The sequence below is a fragment of the Hakea prostrata genome, chromosome 10 (genome assembly GCF_041222555.1).
Source record: "Hakea prostrata isolate BN-2017 chromosome 10, UWA_Hpros_2, whole genome shotgun sequence".
Classification (NCBI taxonomy): domain Eukaryota; kingdom Viridiplantae; phylum Streptophyta; class Magnoliopsida; order Proteales; family Proteaceae; genus Hakea; species Hakea prostrata.
The window spans coordinates 12,577,782-12,593,980 of record NC_142609.1 but is presented as its reverse complement, the minus strand read 5'-3'; the positions used below and the strand labels follow the sequence as shown (position 1 = coordinate 12,593,980).

General features: G+C 36.4%; 1 protein-coding gene across 2 annotated transcripts; it reads right to left on the bottom strand.

Moving 5' to 3' along the window:
* Positions 1-151: 151 nt before the first annotated feature.
* On the bottom strand, positions 152-14,405 carry RID2 (S-adenosyl-L-methionine-dependent methyltransferases superfamily protein). Of its 2 annotated transcripts, none has more exons than XM_089136799.1 (11): positions 14,058-14,405; positions 13,782-13,952; positions 8,111-8,225; positions 7,918-7,993; positions 7,417-7,500; positions 7,247-7,302; positions 2,501-2,557; positions 2,115-2,164; positions 1,865-2,017; positions 1,159-1,285; positions 152-649 (listed from the first exon to the last, which is right to left on the bottom strand). In XM_089136799.1, exons 3-11 carry the CDS (start codon positions 8,207-8,209, stop codon positions 485-487), a joined length of 867 nt encoding a protein of 288 aa, XP_088992925.1. In that variant the 5' UTR covers positions 8,210-8,225; positions 13,782-13,952; positions 14,058-14,405; the 3' UTR covers positions 152-484. The 2 variants fall into 2 exon arrangements, with proteins under 2 accessions (XP_088992925.1, XP_088992924.1); XM_089136798.1 differs by having other exon boundaries at positions 8,111-8,222.
* Positions 14,406-16,199: the final 1,794 nt, after the last annotated feature.

Sequence of the window (16,199 nt, the reverse complement as noted above, 5' to 3'; positions counted from 1 at the left end):
CATATTCTCGATAATTCTTTTGCCTAATGATATAGAGAATCATCGAAGATACCAAGTACATAATTTTTTTTTCCCTTGAAATTGAGGTGTCTATGAGTCTAGACAAATTATGTGCCCCTCAATTAATATAGGGTAAAAGCTAAGATTCAAACTCTTATATCTTCCTTATAAGCTTTTGATCTTTACCACTTTAACCACCTCTTAAGAGTTGAAATACAAGAAGTTATACATACAAACAAAATTATACTAAAATTCTAAAACCAATTCTGGCCAAAATTCTATACTTTGCCGAGACTAGACTGAAATTACTGAAACTGTCACATGAAATTCCAATCACAAAAAATAAGGAATACAACTTTCTAAAAAATAAATAAATAAATCCTCCCATTTAGCAATACATAACTGTAACTCCCAACAGAAGTACAAGACAAACAAAAATGAAAACCTCCATACGGAAAAGAACTGGGACTGGAAGGTAACTGATCTAGAAATAAGCTTTTCGTTTACGAGCAGTATACTTGGTATCAGGGGGAACAACATCCCCTTTACTCCTCTTCTGTGCCTTCTTGTTCAGAACCCATTTTCTACCCTTTACTTTCTTTGTTAGTTTCTGTCTTTTTCTCGGACGTTGCCTTTCGGAAACACAGACCTGAGTAGCACAAAGAAGCTAACTGTCATTCCAAACATGCCTAGAAATTGAAAGCATGATGCCACAACCTTAGAAGCCCATTCAATCTCTTCCTTTGAAGGGAAGTCGTTTATGAGAAAAGAAGTTAATAATAAGCACACACCAAAAGGACAACATTACTTAAGAAATTCATATTTACAGTTCACCAAAATACAACAAAGTCAAACCAGCAACAACCTCGCCATTCTTTTATATACTTAACTGTCCTGATTTTGTTTGGCTTTTATTTCTAATATAAATTGGATTATTGATCAAAAAAAAATATCCCCTATTTTACATTTGATCCGATGATTCCAGTTACCCATCAATCAAAACTAGCTTGAGTTGAAAGGACAAACAGATAAAGCATGTCACTCTTGTAAGAAAGCAAGCAATCCCCATAAAAATTTGTCAACTCACGGGAAAAAACATTATCCAAAAGCATCAGAAAATACAAAAAGTGGACAGAGAACTTCACAATGAAAACTTACTGTTTGATTTTCTTCATCTTCACTTTCAGAGCAACTCTCTCCAGATTCAACTTTCCCACTGGGAAGAGCCGTGCTTACAGAGGGTGGACCACAACAAAGCACAAGGTATTCCTTTCTGCTCTTAGAACTGTTTTGAGAATAATTGTCCAAGGTTAGTTAGACATATACATTGGATAGAGGAAGTTCGGTCACACAAAACAAAATTGAGTACAAAACTCAGAAGATTCAGCAAAGGACCCCAGCATTTTTATTTTTTTTAGGGGGGGGGGGGGGGGGGGATGGTTTCTGCTGACAAACATCATTCAAAATAGGAAGTATTTCACAGAATATTTTTGGTGGGGGGACATTTCTAAGGGAAAAGAAAATCAGGAGATGATACACCAAACTCTCCAATCTACTGATACAAAGATGCAGGAACAAAGTGGAGTGTGTTCCAACATTGCACTAGCCCCACCTAGCAAATAGTCAATAATCCAAACCACTTTGTGCGAGATTCATATGTATTGGAATGCCATTTATGGGCCATCCTTGTGTAACTACAGAAAAAGTCTCCCCAAGATATTTTTTATAACTAAATGCCCTTAAGATTATAGAAGCATTATCAACATGAAGTTTATCTTCATAGAACACCAAGAAAGACTATTATCATCTACTCCTGAAACTCTAAACTACTCGACATTAAGAAGCCAAAAGATCAATTCATTACCTGTGGGGATAGTCAACCACCATACCACCCGCAAACCCAGCACGCATTGCAAAACCCAGCATCAACTCTCGTTGGGCGACATTCTCAGGGTATACTTGTAATACTGCTCTTGCTCCCCTTGAAAGGCATCTATACAATGATCCAAAGAAAGCCCTGCAGAGATGTCAAACCAAGTTCAATAACACATTAATGCAACACATTTTTATTTTATTTTTTAAAATAAATAAATTGTGTATTAATTCAGACATACTTCAATCTTAATTTTGGATCATGAGACTTCTTATCTGCATTGCATAGCCACTGCTTGTAAGAAAACCAAGAAGGATATCAAGCTCGTGAGTAAGAAATAAAGAAATAAAGTCTCCTTGTATAACCTACTATAAGCAACAAGTATTCTGCATCTTATATCTAAAGCTGAAGACCAGCAAACTCATTATAAATCAAACAAAAGTTTGGAACCTCATCAGGGGCGAGGCATGAGTGCTCAACATTTCACTTCAGACCAGTATTAAGTCATGCTTAGTGCCAAACAGTTTAATGTTTTCTGTCTAAGATTGATACGTAGAATGAACAATAATGCCTCTTTATGAAGCCCATTAGACGTGCAAATTGAAGGAAACAGGGTGGAGGAGTAACCTGAACAGCAGAGATACTAATTGCACCATCAATAACACCAGGTCGAAGTCCTAAACCCTGCAACACAATCAATCAAAAGTTATGCTGTTGTATCCAACTAACAATTAATCAGTCGAGGCTTCAGATTGCAACTGTTCCATATGATCATTATAAATGAAGTTAGAAAATGGGAACAAACAATGCAGGCAGATATACCATATCTACCACATTAAGTATCAATAGGCCCTATTAACAAACCAGGTTTTTTAAGCAATAGACTAGAGCTTCAATTTACGAACCTCACACCCTATTAAAAGTTATACAGGTCTTAGTTATTTAAGTTGTAATGGAAAAATATTATATCCCCATACCATATAGAGGATTAGTATTTCATTCTTGTAATTTAGTTTGCTAGTGCCACCAATCAAGTATCCTAGTGCCGCCATTTAAATCTCTTGGTGCCATAAAGATTTCTACTTTGGGTCTACATTAGAACCTTTTTCCTCTGCTCATATTACACATTAGGTGTCTAATAAGCCTATAAATTAGTTTCAAAAGCTCGAAGCAGGCCCATTGATGTAGGAGAAACCCTAGAAACTAGGGGACCTACAAAGTGGGCTACTAGACTCTTAGAATTAAACACTTATTCTTGACAGATAGTAAAGAAAGGAATTGCAGCACTTGAAATCTGATTAATCATGCATATAAGACAGTTAAAGTAGAGAAATAAACACAATAAGTCTTACTGGTAAGCACAACTAAACAAAAAACAATAGGGAAACAAAGAGATGGGGATCTTGGCACCATAACACTAAATTGAATGCAAGGGTATTAAGAAACTTAAAGAAAAATAGAGCTGTCCTAGTCAATATTAGATTTCTAACAAGGAATTCAACAACTAACAATGTAAAAGGAGTCTTGGGAAGTTTTTGTTTTAAACAAAACTACTGTCAAAGAATAAATGAGAAATTTTTTGGGGGAGAAAATGTTACCTGCCAATCCTGGCTCCAAAACAGGGGTTAGAAAGCATGTAGGAACAGAAATAAGAGAAAGGAAAAATATTTTGAAGTAGTGGGGAATCCTAGGAAAGGAGAAAATAATATTTTGAAGTAATGGTGTATCCTAGGAAAGAGAGTTGGTGATAAGAGAGAGGGAGAGAAAGAAAAGAAACAAAGAGAAGGGAAAGGAGAACAAAAGAAGGAAGAAAAGAAAATAGGTTTTTTTTTTTTTCCCCTGCTAGAAAAACAGAACCATGGGGTTTGGGGAAGAAGAAGAAGATTTCCAGGAAAGAAACTAGGTCTTTTTTTTTAGAAAAAAAGAGTAGATCTTTGTAGAGGAGAGCAAGGGCATGTTTTCTAGTGGGAAACAAGGGTGGAAGGAGGAGAGAGAGCTTACATGGAGAGAGGGAAAAGAACCAGTACCGCCAGGAGAGAGAGAGAGAGAGAGAGCAGCGTGAGCTTTTTCTAATTCTTTTCTTTTCACTCATTAATTGCCAAAAACGAATTTGATACAAGGTTTAAATAAAAAAAATTGATTCCTCACAACCCTACATGTTTAATTCCCAAAATAACCCCAACTTAAGTTGTAAATATAACCCAAACTCAAACAACAACAACAAGCCTTGTCCCAACTAAATGGGGTCGGCTACATGGATTCTTGCACTCCAATCAGTTTTGTTCGAGGCCATGCTAGATACAAGGCCTAAGCTATACATATCCTTTCTCACCACTTCTCCTAAGGTTATCTTAGATCTACCCCTAGCTCTTCTAGTTCCTTCAATATGGATTATATCACTTCTCCGAACAGGAGCATTTATAGGTCTCCGTTGAACGTGGTCGTGCCACCTCAAACGACTTTCTCTAAACTTATCACTTCTGGGAGCAACTCCCAGACCAACTATAATATGATCGTTTCTTATCTTATCCATCCTAGTTTTGCCACTCATCCATCTTAGCATCCTCATTTCTGCTACACTGAGTTTATCTATATGATTCTTTTTAACAGCCCAACACTCTGCACCGTACATCATAGCTGGTCGAACAACGGTCCTATAAAATTTTCCTTTAAGCTTTAATGGAATACGCCGATCACATAAGACCCCAGACGCACCTCTCCACTTCATCCACTCTATTTTAATTCTTTGGGAAACCTCATCCTCTAAATCACCTCTTTTACTTATGATTGAACCTAGGTACCTAAACAATCACTCTGAGGAATCTGTTTATTGTCAAGTATCATCACCTCATCATCTGCCCGATCATGACTAAAGTTACAAACTAGATATTCTGTCTTCGATCTACTAAGTTTAAAGCCTTTTGATTCCAAAGCTACTCTCCATGATTCTAATTTGGTATTAGTCCCCACTTGGGTCTCATCAATCAACACAATATCATCCGCAAAAAGCATACACTAGGGGACCTCATCTTGAATGTCTTTGGTTAATTCATTCATTACCGGTGCAAATAGATATGAGCTTAAAGTTGACCCTTGATGTAGCCCAAACTCAAAATAACTCAAAATTGGGCCAAAATAGACTCTAGGCCCAGCCCATAAAGACTCAACCATGAAATTAAAATATTTCAATAGTAAACTACTACCCAACCCACTAAGACTAAGAAAAATAACATGACAAACTGCATATGAGCAGTGTTTCTCATCGAACCATAGGATCCTAGCAATCTAATAACCTCCGAACTCATCATCCATCCACATAGATCTTTGTCGTGGGATGATCTCTACGCCGGCGTCGCCGGTAAACTCGGAACTGCTCACTGATGTCCTCATCACCCATGTTCTAGATTTTGAGCAAAAAAGTTCATTGCTGAGTAAAAGTCACATGATGGAGCCTGTGTGGGTTATCCCAAGATAACAGCTTGCAAGTTCTTTGACGTAGCACAGCGTAGCACTATGGAATTCACAAGACTAAACTATAAGAAAAGTTAGTAGGGAATGATGTAGGATTGGATACCAAGCTTATTAAAGTATAAGGAATAGTGGAAAACGGTTTGTTCTGGGAATGTGAACACATCAACAGCAGCCTTACAATCTAATAACTCTATTTCCACGTAAAGAAAGGGGAGAGGACTCTAAATTTGTGTAGGAATACTGCCCTTCATATAAAGACAAAATTGTCTCACTTTAGAACCTACAAATAGTTTCCCCTTAAACACATAAACAGCAACTCATAAAATCGACCCTGTAGCACTTAAGCTCAATTACCTGCATCACATTCAACTTACTTGATCGATACTCAAAACCACCCGCTGTCTTATACTCAAATACCATAAGAATCCAATCATCCTTCAGTTCTTTGTATGTACAGGTTCCATTTCTTCACTTCCATCTAGGTGATTCTCTAGTGACCTCCAACTAATGAGTGTGATACAAAGTTCATGATACAGAACACTTTCAGCTCAGCCTATAATACTCCATAAAGTTAGAAGTTTAAAAGGCCTGCCACAGAGAGAGACCTAAGATAACACCTTTCAACTCCTTGGGCTTAGATTGCTAAATTGAGGTCAACCAATATTATTGGATTAAAGCTGTGTTGCTCAGTTGCCCCTGGCTCAGAAATACTCATCCTCAAGTTTTGAAGGAAGGTAGAAAGCAAAGAAATCTGAGTCGACTTTGCTTGGCTATTTTCTTCTCTAAATGCTATTCTTGTCAACTGGTATGGTAGTTAAGCTCTTATGTCAACATGTTGATCAGGCTAACTTTGGCAGTCTACAACCAATAAAGGCCTAAGCTGGACAGCTGGACTTGAGTCTATTATGGGCTGGACATTTTACTACAAAAAGCCTTATCCTGAGTCCAACTACATGAATCCTTGCCTTTCAATAGGTTCTATTTAAGTTCATACAAGACACAAGGCCTAACCTATGCATGTCCTCACTTCTCCTAAGGTCATTTTAGGTCTGCCTGGCTCTTTACAGTTCATTCAATCTGAATCAAACTACTCATCCCTACTGGAGCATTCAGGGGCATCCGCTGAGCATAACCATGCCACCTCAAATGGGACTGGACCTTTTACACAATATTGTTGCAAGTGTCTGTGCTATAAATTCGAAATTCAGAAGTTATGTTAGTAGTTGTTTGAGCACTGAGTTAAAAGGTTGAGTAGGCAGCCAGTAAATGAGTTTAAACACTACAAGAATTGATTTTCAAGTTTTTACTATTTTTTCGGTTAAGTTCATATTGAGATAACTTAAAATAGGAAAAAAATTTAGTAGGCTGAATCCTAGAGTGAAAACTTTTAGTCTTCATCAAAAACAGTTGTGTACTCGAAATTTTATTTATTTGGTTTTAAGGCCACTGCCTAGACAATATCTTATTTTCTAGTTCAATTCATCCATGCAACTCTCATCCACAAACAGAATTACTGAATTTTAGTCATCAACCTTTTCTTTCACCATTTATCTTAGATCCATTGTTGATTCTTTAGTGGTTGTAAAATCTGACATTGAAATCAGAACCCTTGTATGTATTTTGATTTCTACATTCGCTTTAATGTTTTTAGTATAAGTTGCCATACATACAGGCTTTGATTAACTATTCTTACATCAAAAAAATAATACTAATAATAATAACAATAGTGAAAAACAAGAAAACTAACTCTTACTGGTTTAGGAGTGCTGGAATGCTTATGGCCTAATGCATTCAACGTGCCAAATTTTAGTTGGAAATGACTAACTAAAATAAAATAATGGATGTGGGGGTGGGGGGGGGAGACGCGTTCCAAGTAAGGCAAATATGAAAAAGAAAATGTACCTGACCCATGTCAGCAAGCAAAAGATCTCCTTCCACTTCTCGATCCAATGCCACATCTGGAATTGGAAAACAGTTCAAAGAGGCAATATCAAGAATCTTGCACAAATATTGAATTAATTGAAGGAAAAGAAAAAAGAAAAAAAAAGAAGAGGCAGTTAACATTATAATACCAAGCATTGCCTCTGAAATATCTAAGCCAATCCACTGATGACCACTCTCAGACAATGTCTCCCCACTAAGTCCTGATCCACAACCTAAAAAGTAACGAAGACAAAATACATTTAAAAATAGTAAAGCTACTTCCATGATTCCATCTACTCTTCCGTCAACAGTAATGGACAGGGGAGTAGAAACTTCAAAGTGACAAAAAAATTAATTTTCACAAGCCTAACACTTGAACAAGGTTTTAGTACTCAATCATAGCTTTATTATTAACATACTACATACTGTGAACAAGGTTTTAGTACTCAATCATAGCTTTAATATTAACATACTACATACTGTACAGTGTGTTGTGAAACAACAAGGTCTATTTGCTTCAAAGTGATTTTTCAACATTTAAAAGGCCCATGTAATATGTCGAACAACTTCTGAAAATCATTCCAAAAAACAATAGACCAAGTGTTTCAAAAGACAATAAAAGATTAATAGATTGGAAGGTAAATAATTACCAATGTCAAGTAGAAGTCTAGGTACTCCATCATCAGGTAAGGCAAGCAGCTCCAGTGCTCTCTCCGAAAGTTTTGCCTTTTAAGAATTATTATTATAACAAAAAGGGAGTTTAAAATCATCAATTTATCTCAGACAAATCTAAGAACTGTGAGCCTAAGAAAAATAAAGGAACATAATGAGAAAGAAAATCACCTGAATTTCCATTATACGTGAAGAAGAGGTATATTTGCGAGCCTCAGAATCATTGTAGAATATCTCCGGAGGAGCTTGTAACTCAGGCCTCGACGACATGTCTCCCAATTTTCTACTAGAGCAGAATCACAGTTTCAGATATAATGCTATTAACTATACAATTACAATAACAACAAGAATTCAAGAGACAACTCTAAGAAAAAGAGAACCCTGGCAAGAGGATTCAAGAATGTAGTTGTATGACTGTATCCCTAAATAAAGATGAATTAGAGAGCCGAGGGCATCACTAGAAAACATAGCTACTAGAACCTTGATTTCTACGGTTTTATGACAGATCTGTTTCCAAGAGTCTGAAATAACCAGGATCTGCCAGAGTTTTGTACCCTTTTTTAGAGAACCTGGCTAGTCAAAAGACTCAAAGTACTATCCTGCGAGCTTAGTTAGTAAGTTTGGAAACAGCAATAATACGGATGTGGATACGTACAGGAATTAAATGGCTAGACAACAAAAATCTAGCAAAATAAAATAAATACAACAACAACACCTGCATAATAAGAGTTTAATACGGCTGCTCTGTTAGCCCTAACAGGAAGCTATATAACAGATATCCAACATCCAATAAACAAAATAATAGAGTTCTCTGTCCCTTTTTTTCCATCAAAGAGATACCTGCGCAATTCTCATCATATAACTCACAAAATCCACAAAATAAAGTTCATCCTAGGGAAAAGAACTCTTTAACAATCAAATTTTTCTTCAATCTGCAAAACCTAATCATCGCATATATATAAATCAAAAGAAATTATGAACGGCAATAATACGATACATATACCAATCGCGAGAAACAACTTAATAAATATTTGTATGTAAGAGTAGAATAAGGGTAAACTGAGTAGTTAAACAGTTTTAAGTTACTGGAACTCAAACTGAAGGACATTGTGTCATCCCACACAGTGGGTAATTCATATCACTTAGAATGCTGTGTACTAACTATTTCTACAAACACTAAACATTAAAAAAATTTAATTTATGCAGCTTCTTTGGGGTGTAGAATTGTAATAACCAATAAAAGGCAGTAGGCTCTACAGAGGAAGTCTTGACCTCGTTCCTTTCTTGTGCTTTGAAACCATTCTTAGACATACCAATGCTTTAGCCGAAGGAAGAGAGTTTTGAAGTAAGAAGCAAACAATGTTGGGATTGATTCGACTCTGTTAGTTATTCGTAAAAACAGAAAGAATACTATGAACATAGAAGAATCAGGAGGGGAAAACCGATTCTTTTCACTGACCTTGACGACTATGCTTCTCGCAATCGCACCACCAGTGGACGAGACGAAGAATATGGAGAAGAGATGAATCGCTGCAAGGAGACGCCGAGACGAAGAAGATGAAGAAGAGAAACCGCTGCAATAAGGAGACACCGATGGACTGGCTCAAGGGATTCAAACAAGATGAAGCTTCGTTCGAGGAAAGGGTGTAAAAGACTGCTGCTGCTCCCAGCACTCAAAGGCCTAGATGTATTTGGAGTTTAGAGCAAATTTGGACCGTTGAGTGAACTGTTCATTCAACAGTATAGATTTACTCTGACCCAAAATTCAATGTTTTTTTCATTAGGTATTTTAGGTTTCTAAAAAAATAATTGGACGAAAATGCCCGTGGTTATATTGTTTGGAAAAAAATTTCAACACTACCCCTGAGTTAAGGGTGTCAATCGGTATGGTTTCGGTAATTTGGTACGGTACCAACTTTGAATACCAAAAACCAAAACTGTACCATACCGAATTTATACCGTACGGTTTCGGTATTTGCAAAAATGGTTCGGTATGGTTTCGGTATTAAAACGGTTTAAACATGGAATTTAGTGCGGTATAAATTTTGTACAAACAAACCCATGCCATTTTTGTTATTAGTTCATTAAGATCCTAATGAAATTGCGATCAAACAATCGATAGAATTTGATATTAACCGAGACAAAGCAAGTAAATCTAAAAAGAGGAGTGAAGGACTAAACGAAAATTTGAAATAGGGAATTACGGTTAGGGTAAAGGTAGAATGTTTTAATTGTAAAATTACATTTATATACCTTAATTTGGTACAGAACCAATTCGGTACGGTTTCGGTACATACTTGATGGTATGAGTACCTAAAACAGGAACTGTACCGAAGAAATTCGGTTTCGGTACGTACCGTACAGTTTTTTGAACGGTGCGATACGATACGTTTTAGACGGTGTGGTTCAGTATTCGGTTTCGATACATACCGTACAGTTTTTTGAACGGTGTGGTACGGTACGTTTTAGACGGTGTGGTTCGGTACGGTTAAACGGTTTCAGTACGCAATTGACACCCTTACCCTGAGTCGCTCTTAAAATTAATGTCATCCCTTAAGTTATCAAATTTATTAGTCAGACCCTCATGGGAAAAATGTATGAGTGGCACCCCTTTTCATTAGAAAACCATTGTTAAATGTTAATATAAGCAAGTTAAGTTTTTATGCTTATGTGCTGAAGTGGGCAAATTTGGCACAGAATCATTGCCATAATCTTGTATGGTTGGATACAGATGGGCATGTTTCTCTGGCCCATCTTGGCACAGAATGTATGGTATGTACGACTTCTGTGCCAAAATGGACACATTTTTTTAATAAAATATTTAAAAATATAAATATAAAATAATTAAAAATAAGTTAAATATGCTTGTTCAATTCATACATAGGTGCAAATATTTCCTATGGAGTACTATATGACATGAGGTGAATGGCTCGTGTATTCTCTATGATCCTTTCAAGGGCAAGCCTCAGGGTTGCTCGAGAGCTGATATTTTGGCAACTCTAGCATCCTGTGTGACATTGTAGATTGAACTTCCACTTGTACTTTGTTCTGCTTGAAGCAATTTCACTGAAGTTGATTTTCCACAATTCAAACCAACACTCTTATGATCGAAATGTGGCAGGAAACTCAACACTGATAGACTAAAATATCCAGCAAATTCTTGTAAGGGATTCATACATGTTTAATAGGTATTTACTTCTCCATGTATATATAGTCTTTGAGGCTTTAAGCAACTTCTTTACTGAGAATGATGGAGCTGATATGACCTTCAAGCAGATGGAGAACGAAAGACTAGAAACCAATGACCATGGAGTGTGGATAGTAATGGATCAAAGATCAAAAGTAACAAGCAACATCAACTTAATTAAGTTAATGGAGGGATAGTAATGGAGGCACAAAAATAACAAGAAACAATCAAAAGTGCAAAGTAACAAGCAACATCAACTTAATTAAGTTAATCAAAGAACATGGAAAAATTCTAGCTTTTTTCAAATATAACAAAGCATCTATAATCTATCATACAAATAGATGATATGTCCATTTCAACCGAAGGAACAAGGAGGAGGAGGTTGGAAGAGAAGATGATGAAGAGAGGATGAAATTTCTTGGGTATACCAACAAATTATTCCATATGAATTATGTACGTATGAGGTAATAGATCAATGGTTAAAAAGGGTAAATACAACTGAAGGTAACATTACCATAGACTAGAGACTAAGTTATCCATGTTACGTGAACCCCAACAGTTTTTCCATCCATTGTTCACCAAAGTTTACTCATTTCTGTTACCATCCTTGCCCTTAAGTTTATCAAATGCAACTAGTTTCAAAACCCCATTAAAGGATGTTGACATCCTGATACAAAGTTCTTGTGTTTAAAAAATAGACCACAAAGTAAAGTATTCAACTAAACTATAAATCAAACTAGATGCAGTTTGAACAATCATGTTAAACAATCATAAGTCCTTGGCCTTTAAAATTGTAAATAAGAGATTGCAATCTAGGTCAAAATCCCATAGCATTGGGTGTATTTAGCCCTAATTAGCTGCTGTCCATATGTGAATTGCCCTAAGAAGTCATAGTAGCAGGGGTTAAGAACCATAATTTACTGCTGATTTCAATTTGAATGATCCTACAACTGACAGAGGATTACATCAGTCTGTCAAGAATTTTGGGTTTAATCACATGTTTCTACACCCCAGGAGACAAAGATATCTGCATTAACCTTGATGCAGATCCCACCCCTAACTAAGGCTCCTAGTTAATTAACGAAGGTATGAATCACTTAAGAAAACAAATCAAACAACAGGTGAAAGGCTGAATACACTATTTTACTAAGGACAATCATATAATCAAAAAGAAATCTGAAAAGACCTACATAGAGAGAAAAAGAATGGACAGCTATGAAGAGGCATATTTTGGGAACTTGTATGCTCTACATTTATTTGACATCCACCAAAGAAAGATTCCCAACTGAAATTTCTAACTTTATCCATCAGAGTGCGTTGGGGGAAAAGGAAGTCATTAACCCAACTAGCAAAACAAACATCATTTGGGTATCTTTCAGCATATAGCATATGTACTAAAAGAAATGCCACCGGATGAAATTTCTAGGGCGATTACATAACTAAAAGATAGCATCTCTCATTCTTCTCCAGAGTTGATGTAAGACAAGCCTAGAGTAAGTCATAAATCAATAATGCATGAAGGGGAAAAAGACTCGACCAAAGAAATAAATAAATATGAGAAGAAAAAAAACTCCCAACACTGGCAGCATGGAAACAGATCACATGTAAGCGATGAAGAAATATGAATACCAAAAATATAAAGTGGTTAGTCCACGGAAGATTAAACTGTAATTTCTAAGAAGTCGATAAAACTAACAAAAGTAATTTTTCTTTAAGCATGTACATCATCTGTTGTGAATTTTAATTTGTATATTATGGATCTCAGCTTCTGTTAACAATCCTGCTGGAACAAGAGTTTTCAATTCTTGAGCATATGTAGTGGGGTGTTTTCTAGCTCTTATAGCATATGTACTAAAAGGTGGTTGAAGGAATTAAGGTTTTCCTATTGTTTTATAATGTAGAATTATCAATTTTTACTCAATTACAAAGTAATTTGATTCTATAGTATTTTGAGAGAATGATTGACCTCATTGAGTTTATCATGACTCAAGTAAAAACACCAAGTCTTATTAGACTTGGATGATTTTGACCATTTTACCTTCCAACAACATCATACATGTCTACACCCAACCAATCTATATTTCCAACCTATTCCTGTGGTTCATATTATCATCAAATTGGTATTAAAAAAAATGTTGTGCATGTTCAAAAGAGTTAGCTATCTCACTGCATGAATCTGTGGTTTCAAAGTGCTTTTTTCTTTTTGAGGGAAACAAGAAGAACATCTTTTATTTCTCAATTAGGTACAGGGACATTCATAATATTTCCTTTATCAAACTATTACTTGTAATGGGGAGAAGCAGGTAGAGAGAAAATTTGGCATGTAGCAATTCTTTTGAATGGTGATCGATGTAAGCAGACTTAGGACTCTTTTTTGTTTTCCATTTTTCTTTATGCATCTCAATAATACACATACAACCCAAAAGAAACCCCTCAAAGAAACAACCAAATTGGGGTTTATATAGCTGCAGCATATACTGTTCAGTTGTCCTGAAAAGAGCCCTTCATTCAGAACTATTTATCATACGTATGATAAAAGAAGAAATTTATATATGTAAACAGTTTAAATCACCTCATAAATTTCACAACCAAGCAAATTTATATATGTTCATTCGCTGGCCTTTCTGTGAAGAAACTGCAGATTTAAGAACATACCTGGTGGCAGCGGTAGTATACCACAGAAGAAGAAGAGTGTCGGTTGCAGAGAGCACAACACCAGAGACAGTCTGCCACCAAGTTGAGCGAGATGAGAGAGACGAGGTGAGAGACGAGGTGAGAGACCTTGAGAGCAGAATCCACAACCAAAAGCTCTTAATCTTTCTCGAACTACAGAGCAGAATCCACAACCAGAGGTCAAATGGGTAACTCCTAATTTCACTCCAATCCAAAGATAAATTATTTGGGGAAAAAACCGAGTAGACAAAAACATACCACGGGCTATATTGCTGAGAAACAAAGGAGGAGGGTAGTCACAGATGCAAGGGCTCCTCTTCTCGCGAAATCGGTTTGCCCGACTTGATGCTCTTCTTCAACCTCCAATACAAAGCAGGCAGACGAACTCGAGAGAGTCCAGCAACCCAGATCCTTGAGCGAGACGAGACAGAGCCAAAGAGAGACGATAGAGGGGCAGAGAGAGACGAGACAGTTGAGAGAGTTGAGAGAGTGCAGAGAGAGACGAGAGGTCTTATCTAGGGCTGCGAGAGATTACCGTTGAGAGAGACGATAACCAGAGCGTCGAGAGAGTGCTGAGAGACGAGAGTGATAGAGGAGCTTTTAGGAATATCGCAAATTACATCGACAACCTAAGTACCGTACCGTGAATATCGTAAATTACATAGATAACCCTAAGTACCGTCATGACCAGCCTCACATGTGCCCCGCGTGTTTGAAGCTTCTCTGGCACGAAAAAAACCATGCCAAATGCTTGGTTCAGCACAATTTTTCTAAACCAGCACAGAAAAGTTGAACCGATTTACCATACATGTTTTTGCTAACTTTTGTACCAAAGTGGGCAAATGACACAGAATAAGTGTGCTAGAATCGTTACCATACAACTCCTAATTGTACAAGATTGTTTCATCTTCCTCTATGTTTGCAAGAGAAAAGATAAGTGTGAAATCTATTAATTAAATATGGGAAAAATAGACAATTTTCATAAATTAAGTAGAACAAAACAAAAATTCAATGATTACGATTATATTTGATAAAATCAATGGCTAAAATTCTAAATGTCCAACTAATAAAACTTTCGATTGAAATTGTTATTAAATAAAGTGAATTTTTAGGAGAAAGTTCAAGGATTATTGGGAAGGGGTCAAATACTATATTTCAGGATTGTGGATCATCTCCCTAATGAGGAGGGTGCTCCTTCGACAGCTTTATAACCACAACTATATGGGGCCCACAAGTGAAAAATAAAAAAGTGAGGCCCATCACCAATACCCTGTGGCCCCCCTATAGTTTGTGGTCGACAAGCAATGGGGAGCACTTTCTCCTCTCCATTGGGGGTGAGGATCCGAACTCATATTTAACACATGGAAAGAGGAAATTAAAGAAATATTAAAGGGAATATATAAACTTATAAAAAATTTTAAAAAATAAAATTAAGGGGAGCCATGGGCCCTTGTCGGCCCCTTGGTAGCTCCTCCTCTAAGCGCAGGTTACAAGTAAGGGTTCTAACATATAAGTTGGTAACTCAGGGGATGGGATTAATTTTAGATGATAACTCAAGCGGTAGCGTTGAAATTTTCCCTAGCCCTTATAAGTGAAGATATTATCATCGTATTATGCGCATTTAGTTCAACATTAAAATGGACTATCATAAAATGTACACTTTAATTAAACATTTTAAAAGTACAATTCCAAAAAGAGAGAGGACAAAAAAAACAATGTCGCAGATTGGAAGCCTTTCACTAAATCATTTGGATAAAGGGAAATAAAACGTGTTTTTATTGCCATATAGACTTTCGATTGGCTAGATTGGATTCCAACCTATTATGGGCATGAGGAACATAATTAAATAATTTAAGAGCAAAATGCATACGTAGGGTTTTATCGGGAGGAAATAGTCCCAAACATGGAGTGTGGAAATCCTCCTTGTGAATCCACTCTCTATGATATGTGGCTAATAGAAAACTCACCAATCTCCTTGTCATTGTGTGACATGATAGTCTTCTACCTAGTTTTGAAGTTTATATGGAGGAGTGTGGAGAATCCTCCTTGACTGTCCCATCTCCATGATATGTGACTAATAAGAAACACTATGTTTGACCTAATATTCTTGTACGTAGTTTTGAAGTTTGACCCGCATCAACATATTTTGTTGGCTAACATGAGTGATCCTTCATTTGAAAATCTTTGATTAATGATCTCTTTCTCGATGGGCACAAGGTACATTATGACCTATTCCAATCGATTGATCCATACAAAATTTACACAATCAATCAGAGGACTCTATATATATGTCGCATGTTTTTTGTATAAGTCATTGTGAGATTTGGGTTTTTCACCTTAAGCTTTGGGTGAGAGTTTGTAATGTTCCTTTTACGTGTTTCTAAAAGTTATTTATTGTAA

Bases quoted from the DNA above. Each gene is read 5' to 3' on its own strand.
- RID2 (XM_089136799.1), bottom strand. From the start codon at position 8,209: ATGTCGTCGAGGCCTGAGTTACAAGCTCCTCCGGAGATATTCTACAAT. The intron at 7,994-8,110 runs GTGATTTTCTTT...AATTCTTAAAAG, and splicing joins CACGTATAATGGAAATTCAG to GCAAAACTTTCGGAGAGAGC. The intron at 7,303-7,416 runs GTATTATAATGT...TTCCAATTCCAG, and splicing joins TATTTCAGAGGCAATGCTTG to ATGTGGCATTGGATCGAGAA.